The 11,497-nt window shown below is 43.2% G+C and overlaps 1 protein-coding gene across 1 annotated transcript; it reads right to left on the bottom strand.

Annotated features, from left to right (window-relative positions):
- Window positions 1–7,037: 7,037 nt before the first annotated feature.
- On the bottom strand, window positions 7,038–8,381 carry LOC143363965 (uncharacterized). The gene has a single exon (XM_076804493.1). It carries the CDS (start codon window positions 8,379–8,381, stop codon window positions 7,038–7,040), a length of 1,344 nt encoding a protein of 447 aa, XP_076660608.1.
- Window positions 8,382–11,497: the final 3,116 nt, after the last annotated feature.

The raw sequence follows: 11,497 nt of genomic DNA, 5'->3' as shown, positions 1-11,497 counted from the left end.
CTGTCCTATCCTCTATCCTATCCTATCGTCAATCCTGTCCTATCCTATCCTCTATCCTATCCTCTATCCTAGCCTATCCTCTATCCTATCCAATCCAATCCCCTATCCTATCCTCTATCCAATCCTATCCTCAATCCTATCCTTTCCTGTATCCTATACTATCCTCTATCCTCTATCCTATCCAATCCTCTGTCCTATCCTATCCTCTATCCTATCCTATCGTGTATCCTATCCTCTATCCTATCAAATCCCCTATCCTATCCTCTGTCCTATCCTATCCTCTATCCTATCCAATCCTCTATCCTATCCTATCCTCAATCCTATCCTATCCTCTATCCTATCCTATCGTCTATCCTATCCTATCCTATCCTCTATCCTATCAAATCCCCTATCCTATCAAATCCTCTATCCTATCCTCTATCCTATCCTATCTTCTATCCTATCCTATCCTCTATCCTATCAAATCCCCTATCCTATCCTCTATCCTATCCTATCGTCTATCCTATCCTCTATCCAATCCTATTCTCTATCCTATTCTATCCTCTATCCTATCCTCTCCTCTATCCTATCCTCTCCTCTATCCTATCCAATCCCTTATCCTGTCCTATCCTCTATCCTATCCTATCCTCTATCCTATCCTATCGTCAATCCTGTCCTATCCTCTATCCTATCCTATCCTCTATCCTATCCTCTATCCTAGCCTATCCCCTATCCTATCCAATCCAATCCCCTATCCTATCCTCTATCCAATCCTATCCTCAATCCTATCCTTTCCTGTATAGTATCCTATCCTCTATCCTCTATCCTATCAAATCCTCTATCCTATCCTCTCATCTATCCTATCCAATCCTCTATCCTATCCTATCCTCTATCCTATCCTATCGTGTATCCTATCCTCTATCCTATCAAATCCCCTATCCTATCCTCTGTCCTATCCTATCCTCTATCCTATCCTATCCTCTATCCTATCCTATCCTCTATCCTATCCTATCTTCTATCCTATCCTATCCTCTATCCTATCAAATCCCCTATCCTATCCTCTATCCTATCCTATCCTATCCTATCCTCTATCCTATCCTATCTTCTATCCTATCCTATCCTCTATCCTATCCTATCGTCTATCATATCCTATCGTCTATCCTATCCTATCCTCTATCCTATCCTATCTTCTATCCTATCCTATCCTCTATCCTATCAAATCCCCTATCCTATCCTCTATCCTATCCTATCCTATCCTATCCTATCCTCTATCCTATCCTATCTTCTATCCTATCCTATCCTCTATCCTATCCTATCGTCTATCCTATCCTATCCTCTATCCTATCCTATCCTCTATCCTATCAAATCCCCTATCCTATCCTCTATCCTATCAAATCCCCTATCCTATCCTCTATCCTATCCTATCGTATAGCCTATCCTCTATCCAATACTATCCTCTATCCTATCAAATCCTCTATCCTATCCTCTCCTCTATCCTATCCAATCCGCTATCCTATCCTATCATCTATCCTATCCTATCCTCTATCCTATCCTATCGTCAATCCTGTCCTATCCTATCCTCTATCCTATCCTCTATCCTAGCCTATCCTCTATCCTATCCAATCCAATCCCCTATCCTATCCTCTATCCAATCCTATCCTCAATCCTATCCTTTCCTGTATCCTATCCTATCCTCTATCCTCTATCCTATCCAATCCTCTGTCCTATCCTATCCTCTATCCTATCCTATCGTGTATCCTATCCTCTATCCTATCAAATCCCCTATCCTATCCTCTGTCCTATCCTATCCTCTATCCTATCCAATCCTCTATCCTATCCTGAAATGTTTTGTGTCGGTTTGTTTAATAAATGCGAGTTTTGTTGACAATGTTCGTTTATTTTTAAACAATACACGGCACTATCACCTGCCGAATTAACTTTAGGTGATTGGTTAAATTAGGAACAGTGGTCGCAGTGTGGAATTGACGGACTATGTGCGTTTTAAAAATCGTGTAGATGCGCGAGTGTTTCTGTGTTCTGTCTGCTTAAGATGCGCGGATGATTCTGAGGGTTCTGAATGCTTCAGATGCGCGGATGATTCTGATGTTGCTGTTCCGAGGTCCGCTCTCTCGTTAACTCGTGTAACGAGGAAATTCGTAGGCATAGGCCCAATTTTGGGGGAAAAAGCACCCCATTCGTCACTTAGGCTGTAGGAGGAGGGTCTTCTTCTCGTGGTGGAGGTGGAAGCTCCTCCTCAGCCGAAAATGGGAAATCTCGAAAAATGCGCGTTTCAAGGACCTCGGAACAGCGCGTCTGTTTTTCGGCCTGAGTGGCCTTCGAAATTTATGGCCTGCGTGGCCCGCGTGCTGGCTGGCCCAAGTGGCCCGAACGTGGTTTATTACCCCCTTGGTCTGAGTACGCTCACGAAACCAAGGGGATGCGATCTTAGGCTCGAACCCGAGCGTGTCTCGATAGACACAACCCAGGTGCCCTTGTGAAATATGACCTGTGAGGCCTGGCGATGCGACGCAAGGACTGCGTTTCCTTGGCCGCTGCGTGCTACGGACAACGGCCCGTTGTAGTCCGAATTCGGGACCCTCGCGTACCTCGCGATCGGTACTCGAAACGAGAGTCTAACGAATTGACTTTATGGCCACTTTTCCAATGCTGTCAGCTTAAATCCTCGAGTGCACGTTTTCGACATTTCGAGGACTAAGCATTCTTCTAAGTAAACGAAGGACAGCAAATAATCGGAAAAGGGCCTCTGAAAAATACGTGAAATCGAACATGCTCCCCCCGTTGAATGATACAGTCATTCAAGAATATAACATGATATAATGCGAGTAATAGTACAAACGAAATGTGTGGATTATATGATGCGAAGTTGAAACGCAAAAAGTACTGTGAATATAACGCGAGTAAAATTAAGAATAAGACGCGACTTGAAAAATAAAGAAGATACGCGTCTAAAACTAAACATACAATGTACGAAACTGATATGTAACGAAATATGCGAATCATATAATGCGAAGTTGGAACGTAAGTAGTGTGAATATAATGCGAGTAAAATTAATAGTAAGGCGCAACTTAAATTAAAAACGATACGCGTGTAGAACTAGATAAATAATGTGCGCAACTAATATAAATGAAACCTTATCTGATAAGAAAGGGTAAGTGTGACAATTTTAGTCTAACGGAAGTGGTGCAATTTGCTTTACATTCCGCTTATAAATGCCGTTAATGGTTTTAACGGAGACTGCGCGAGTGATGCCGTCCCTGCCAGGATGAATTTCCTCGACTCGTCCTAGACTCCAGCTCATCGGTGGTAGATGGTCATCTTTGAGGACCACGATCGTCCCCACCTGGATGCTGTGCTCGCCCCTGGTCCATTTTGCGCGTACATTAAGATGGTGGATGTATTCCTTTGACCACCTAATCCAGAAGTCTTGTTTGACTTTCTGAATGTGTTGCCATTTTGACAACCGATTGGTCGAGGTTGCGGTGAAATCGACCTCTGGCAGACTTGTCAACGCGGAACCAATCAATAAATGGCCAGGAGTAAGAGCTGAGGGATCATTGGGATCGGAAGACAACGGTGTTAACGGACGGGAATTCAGGATTGCCTCGATTTCCGTTACAAAAGTGTTAAATTGTTCGAGCGTAAATAGTTCCTCGCCCACTACGCGTTTGAGATGATGTTTAAAAGATTTAACCGCAGCTTCCCAGAGTCCGCCGAAATGAGGAGAGAGTGCGGGTATGAAATGCCAAGTAATATCTTTATCCGTTAGAAAGCGTCTAGCCTTTTCATCCTCTTGCAGAACTCTGAGAAGCTCGATTATCTCATTATTGGCACCGACAAAATTTGTACCATTATCGGAATATACATTTTTGCAAATTCCGCGCCGTGCGATAAATCTTTTAAAGGCTGCTAAAAATGCTTCCGTGGTCATATCACCAGCCACCTCAAGGTGTACTGCCTTGGATGAAAAACAAATAAAGACTGCGACGTATATCTTTATTCGGGTGCGGTTTCGGTACTGACGTTCCTTTATATAAAAAGGGCCGCAATAATCGACGCCTGTGTTGATAAATGGTCGATTTTCTGTGACTCGATGTGTGGGAAGATTGCCCATTATGTACTTGGTGGTAGGTGGGTTGACCCGGAAACATTTGACACAGTTGCGAATTATTTTGCGTGTTGTGTTTTTACCATCAATCGGCCAATACGATTGACGGACGTTGTACAATGTTGCGGTTAAACCAGAATGCATATTATTAACGTGAGCGTCGCGTATGATTAATTCCGTTATGAAATTATTCTTCGGCAAAAGAATCGGATGCTTCTGGTTGAAATTGAGATTTGAATTTTGGAGGCGACCTCCTACGCGTAAAAGCCCATTCTCATCAAGAAAAGGAGTTAAACAAAGTAATTTACTTTTGGTACTCAATGCGTGTCCGGATTTGAGATCATTCAATTCTTCTCGAAATGCTGTTTCTTGCGTCAATTTAATGATCTTATTATTTGCGCGATTGATTTCTGATACAGTAATTGGACCGCGACAACGGCCTTTAGGTAAAAATCGTAAGCAATATGAGATTATCCTACGAAGTCGCCTGATGCATGAACATCGTTCAAGAATTTCCTGTGCGTTTATGACTGTAGAAGTAAAACATGTGATTTTGCGTAATTCTGGTATTGCATTGGGTACTTCGACACACGATTCCGGCCATAATGATTCATCGTATGCAAGCCATTCTGGTCCGAATTGCCAGAAATTATTTTTGATCAATTCCCGAGCTGTGATACCCCGAGATAATAAGTCTGCGGGGTTGTCACCAGATCTGACGTGTCGCCATGCCTTAATGTTTGTTTTATTTTGGATTTCCGCGACGCGATTCGCGACAAAGGTTTTAAGTGTGTTCGGAGATCGCAACAGCCAATGCAACACGATCGTGGAGTCGGTCCAAAAAATCGTTTTTAAATGCGTGTGATTAATTGCGTCTTTTACTGCACAATACAAGTTCGCGAGCAAAGTGGCACCGCAAAGTTCTAAACGTGCGAGGCTAACGGTCTTTAATGGCGCAACGCGTGATTTTGCGCAAAGAAGACTTGATTTTATATTTCCGGATTTATCTATTGTGCGTATGTAAATACTAGCCCCGTACGCGCGTTCGCTGGCGTCACAGAAGCCATGCAATTCGATTGTTCTGACTGAACTCTGCGCGACGTGTCGTTTAAATGTTACAGTTGTGAGTGACTTTAATTGAGTTTGGTATGTGGACCATTCCTGTTGTATGGCGATGGGCAATGACTCATCCCAATCTACCTTAAGTTGCCAGAGTTGCTGCATAAGAATTTTTGCAACAACTATTACTGGCCCAAGGAGACCCAAAGGATCGAAAATTTTCGCGATGGTAGATAAGATTGTGCGTTTTGTGTGTGTTTCGTTATTGTTAACATTCACTGAATAACTAAATGAATCTGTGTGCGGATTCCATGACACTCCCAAGGTTTTGACTGTTTCGTCACCGAAAAACTTGGGATGTACTTGCTCTTCAGAGAGATCTGATAAAAGACGAGGATCATTTGATACCCATTGGCGGATATTTAATCCTCCTCGTTTGAGTAAACAAATGATCTCGTTTCGTAATTTTTGCGCGTCTTTGTATGTGGCGGCTCCGGTCAAGAGATCATCTACATAGATGTCCCGTTTAATGACTTCGGAAGCCGCGCCGTAATTGTGTGATTCATCGATTGCTAATTGCTGAAGGCATCGCGTGGCTAAGTATGGAGCAGAGGATAGTCCGAATGTAATTGTTTTCAATTCGTAAGTTGCGATTTCGTTTTGTTCGTTCCTCCATAAAATTCTTTGGTACGCGCGGTCTTCTGGACGTACTAGAAACTGTCTGTACATTTTCTCTATGTCGCCAGTCAGAACAAACGAATGCATGCGGAACCGAAGAAGTAAACAAAAAATATCGTCCTGTATGGTTGGACCAGTCAGAAGAGCGTTATTTAACGAGTATCCGGTGGTCGATTTGGCCGATCCATCGAAGACCACTCGAACCTTCGTCGTTGTGCTTGTCGGCTTTATTACCGCGTGATGTGGCAGGTAGAATCCGTCCGAAAGGTCAGGTGTTTCTACCTGACTCATGTGACCCAATGACAGATATTCGTTGATTACTTTTGTATATTCGGTTCGTAAATCTGAGTTGTGTGTAAGTTTTCGTTCCAGCGATAGGAATCGATTTAATGCGCGCGTACGGGATTCGCCTAGATTTTGTTTGTATTGATTAAACGGAAGCGCGACGACGTATCTTCCGGTTTTGTTGCGTGAAAATGTGCGTTTAAAATGTGCCTCGCATTCCTCTTCCTCCGGTGTGAGATGAGGATGCGACGGACCTTCTTCGATTTGCCAGAATTTGGTTAGATCGAAGTTGACATTATTTACTAATGTCGTGCGTGTATTTCTTGCCAGGTGAATAGGAGCACTCCCCCCGATGATCCATCCTAACTGCGTTTTTTGGAGGATCAAATCGGAATTATCTCGCGTTGATAATTTAACTTGACCAATGCTGAGACACGATATCGTCGGTCCCGTACCAATCAGCATGTCGATTGGAGCCGGCCGATGGAAATGCGGATCTGCTAATTTTATATTATGCGGAATTTGAATTTTTGTCCTATCAATTTGACAATCGGGTAAATGACTGGCAATTCTAGGTATTATGAAAAAACTGAGTGTGCGATTAAAATTTGTTATCCGAGAGACAATTTTCAATTTGACAATCCGATTCGTTACAGTGTTTAAATCGTTCAAAGCTTCGATGGTTACACTTTGTTCGTGCGTTTGTAGGTTTAATTTTTTCGCTAAATCGGACGTGATGAAGTTTGCGTTAGAGCAAGTGTCTAATAAGGTTCTACATTCGATTGGTTTTTTGTCTTTGTCTATTGCGTGAACTATGGCCGTAGCCATCAAACCGTGTGTTGAACCGTCTGTGATAAGCGAAGTGATGTGATTGTTTAATTGATGTGTAATATCGAAGCGAGTAACTAGTCATGGATCGGTGTTTTCTGTTGACGTGGTGTCATCGCGAGATTCTAATTTTGGTCTGTCGGATTTCCGATCCAAATGCAAATGTGTGTTATGCGGTAGGTTGCATTTTTTGCATCTGCCACCGCGACATGTATTGTGCGAATGTCCCGGTTTTAGGCAATTGTAGCATAAATTTGACTTGCGAACTAACTCAATGCGTTTTTCTACAGATGCATCTAAAAACGATTTACATTGAAATGCTGCGTGCGATCCCGATTTACAGATCCCACACGTTGGGAATTGTATTGCGGTGTTGAAAACCCGCCGGACTGATCTTGGCGAAGGCGGTGGCGAATTACGTTTAGGTGGATTGTATTTTGCGCGATTATTGTTAGAGTGTGATTTTTGATGTGTGTTTTCTTGTCTCTGGTGATTATTGTACGATACGGTTTCATAATCCTTGCATTGATGTGATGCCATATGCAAGAACTTGAAAATATCATCAATTTTGGGCACTTCGGTATCGGATAACGTGCGTTCCCACGTTTTCCGCGTTTCCTTGCCCATTCGCGAAATGAGGATGCTAGTTAGAAGATCATTCGCGATATCTTCCTTTTTCCGTCCTAACGCTTCGAGTGATCGAATGTGAAGTTGCATGTAGTTTGCAAGATCACGAATTGATTCTGATGAATCGTTTGACATCGCGGGTGTGTCGCGTAAAAGAGCCGCGTGTCGAAGTACCAATGCGCGTTTATTGTCGTAAATTTCGGTTAAGTGCTTCCAAGCGGCTTCGTAGTTTTCATCACTTATCGTGAATGCGCCGATTGCGATTTCGGCCCTTCCCGATAAGGATAACTTCAAGTAATTTAATTTTTGTATATTGCTTAACCCGGTATGTGTGTGAATCATTGTTTGAAACGCGTCCTTAAATGTTACCCAGTGTTCAATTCGCCCGTCGAATTTTGGTAAATCTATCTTTGGCAAATTGACCTGAATAATCTTTGATTCGTCGTGATTGTTTTCAGAAAGCGTGATTTTTGTGTTTGTCGCGAAAGATTCTTGTAATTGAATCGCTGACGCAATGGCGTTGTCATAATTCTCGGTTACCTGTTCTCGTTGCTTATCTAATTCCTCATAATCATCGGACAGCATTGCAAGCTCGTCTTGATGCTGATTGAATTTAGAAAATAGATCTCTTAACCGGCCGATTCTTTCGCGAAGTTTTATGCGTTCTAACGGAGAATCTTTATAACACGCAACAAAGTTGTTCAGGACGGTGATTTGGCCTTTGAAAAATCTACACTTATTGCGTAATGAACCGATTTGTTCGTTTTTGTCGATCGTTTGTTTGCTTGAGGACGCCATTTCGTGAAATCGAGACAGAAAGGAAGTACGATATAAGAAAGGATTTGATTGTGTGCGAATTTGACAAGCCTACCTTGCCGATGACTTCTTTCTGGTCTCGTTCCTGGTTCCTTGATCCTGGAGAATCAGCAGGCTGGAACTCAGGTCCCCAGTGTTTGTTGATCTCCCGGAAGATGTGTCGCCAACAACAGTACTGGGATGCTGTGAACGCCTCCGGTCCGCTTGCTGCCAGGAGGACGTTGGTTCCCCGATGTTACTGATGTGGCTTCCCCGAAGAGATGGAGATCGTCAAGGCTGACAAATCTCGTGAATGTCCGTTTTACACACACTCCACTAGATCACTGATCCGGCTCGAAGGACCATGAAATGTTTTGTGTCGGTTTGTTTAATAAATGCGAGTTTTGTTGACAATGTTCGTTTATTTTTAAACAATACACGGCACTATCACCTGCCGAATTAACTTTAGGTGATTGGTTAAATTAGGAACAGTGGTCGCAGTGTGGAATTGACGGACTATGTGCGTTTTAAAAATCGTGTAGATGCGCGAGTGTTTCTGTGTTCTGTCTGCTTAAGATGCGCGGATGATTCTGAGGGTTCTGAATGCTTCAGATGCGCGGATGATTCTGATGTTGCTGTTCCGAGGTCCGCTCTCTCGTTAACTCGTGTAACGAGGAAATTCGTAGGCATAGGCCCAATTTTGGGGGAAAAAGCACCCCATTCGTCACTTAGGCTGTAGGAGGAGGGTCTTCTTCTCGTGGTGGAGGTGGAAGCTCCTCCTCAGCCGAAAATGGGAAATCTCGAAAAATGCGCGTTTCAAGGACCTCGGAACAGCGCGTCTGTTTTTCGGCCTGAGTGGCCTTCGAAATTTATGGCCTGCGTGGCCCGCGTGCTGGCTGGCCCAAGTGGCCCGAACGTGGTTTATTACCCCCTTGGTCTGAGTACGCTCACGAAACCAAGGGGATGCGATCTTAGGCTTGAACCCGAGCGTGTCTCGATAGACACAACCCAGGTGCCCTTGTGAAATATGACCTGTGAGGCCTGGCGATGCGACGCAAGGACTGCGTTTCCTTGGCCGCTGCGTGCTACGGACAACGGCCCGTTGTAGTCCGAATTCGGGACCCTCGCGTACCTCGCGATCGGTACTCGAAACGAGAGTCTAACGAATTGACTTTATGGCCACTTTTCCAATGCTGTCAGCTTAAATCCTCGAGTGCACGTTTTCGACATTTCGAGGACTAAGCATTCTTCTAAGTAAACGAAGGACAGCAAATAATCGGAAAAGGGCCTCTGAAAAATACGTGAAATCGAACATATCCTATCCTCAATCCTATCCTATCCTCTATCCTATCCTATCGTCTATCCTATCCTATCCTATCCTCTATCCTATCAAATCCCCTATCCTATCAAATCCTCTATCCTATCCTCTATCCTATCCTATCTTCTATCCTATCCTATCCTCTATCCTATCAAATCCCTTATCCTATCCTCTATCCTATCCTATCGTCTATCCTATCCTCTATCCAATCCTATTCTCTATCCTATTCTATCCTCTATCCTATCCTCTCCTCTATCCTATCCTCTCCTCTATCCTATCCAATCCCTTATCCTGTCCTATCCTCTATCCTATCCTATCCTCTATCCTATCCTATCGTCAATTCTGTCCTATCCTCTATCCTATCCTATCCTCTATCCTATCCTCTATCCTAGCCTATCCCCTATCCTATCCAATCCAATCCCCTATCCTATCCTCTATCCAATCCTATCCTCAATCCTATCCTTTCCTGTATAGTATCCTATCCTCTATCCTCTATCCTATCAAATCCTCTATCCTATCCTCTCATCTATCCTATCCAATCCTCTATCCTATCCTATCCTCTATCCTATCCTATCCTCTATCCTATCCTATCGTCAATCCTGTCCTATCCTCTATCCTATCCTATCCTCTATCCTATCCTCTATCCTAGCCTATCCTCTATCCTATCCAATCCAATCCCCTATCCTATCCTCTATCCAATCCTATCCTCAATCCTATTCTTTCCTGTATCCTATCCTATCCTCTATCCTCTATCCTATCCAATCCTCTGTCCTATCCTATCCTCTATCCTATCCTATCGTGTATCCTATCCTCTATCCTATCAAATCCCCTATCCTATCCTCTGTCCTATCCTATCCTCTATCCTATCCTATCCTCTGACCTATCCTATCCTCTATCCTATCCTATCGTGTATCCTATCCTCTATCCTATCAAATCCCCTATCCTATCCTCTATCCTATCCTATCCTCTATCCTACCCTATCCTCTATCCTATCCTATCCTCTATACCATCCAATCCTCTATCCTATCCTATCCTAAATCCTATCCTATCCTCTATCCTATCCTATCGTCTATCCTATCCTATCCTATCCTCTATCCTATCAAATCCCCTATCCTATCAAATCCTCTATCCTATCCTCTATCGTATCCTATCTTCTATCCTATCCTATCCTCTTTCCTATCAAATCCCCTATCCTATCCTCTATCCTATCCTATCCTATCCTATCCTCTATCCTATCCTATCTTCTATCCTATCCTATCCTCTATCCTATCCTTTCCTCTATCCTATCCTATCCTCTATCCTATCCTATCCTCTATCCTATCCTATCCTCTATCCTATCCTATCCTCTACCCTATCCTATCCTCTATCCTATCCTATCCTCTATCCTATCCTATCCGCTACCCTATAAAATCCCCTATCCTATCCTCTATCCTATCCTATCCTCTATCCTATCCTATCATCTATCCTATCCTATCTTCTATCCTATCCTATCCTCTATCCTATCCTTTCCTCTATCCTATCCTATCCTCTATCCTATCCTATCGTCTATCCTATCCTATCCTCTATCCTATCCTATCCTCTATCCTATCCAATCCTCTATCCCATCCTATCATCTATCCTCAATCCTATCCTTTCCTGTATCCTATCCATTCCTCTATCCTATCAAATCCCCTATCCTATCTTCTATCCTATATTATCCTCTATCCTATCCTATCCTCTATCCTATCCAATCCTCTATCCTATCCTATCCTCAATCCTATCCTATCCTCTATCCTATCCTATCGTGTATCCTATCCTCTAT

Source organism: Halictus rubicundus, unplaced genomic scaffold (genome assembly GCF_050948215.1).
Source record: "Halictus rubicundus isolate RS-2024b unplaced genomic scaffold, iyHalRubi1_principal scaffold0194, whole genome shotgun sequence".
NCBI classification, from domain to species: Eukaryota; Metazoa; Arthropoda; class Insecta; order Hymenoptera; family Halictidae; genus Halictus; species Halictus rubicundus.
This window is presented reverse-complemented; position numbering and strand designations above follow the sequence as displayed.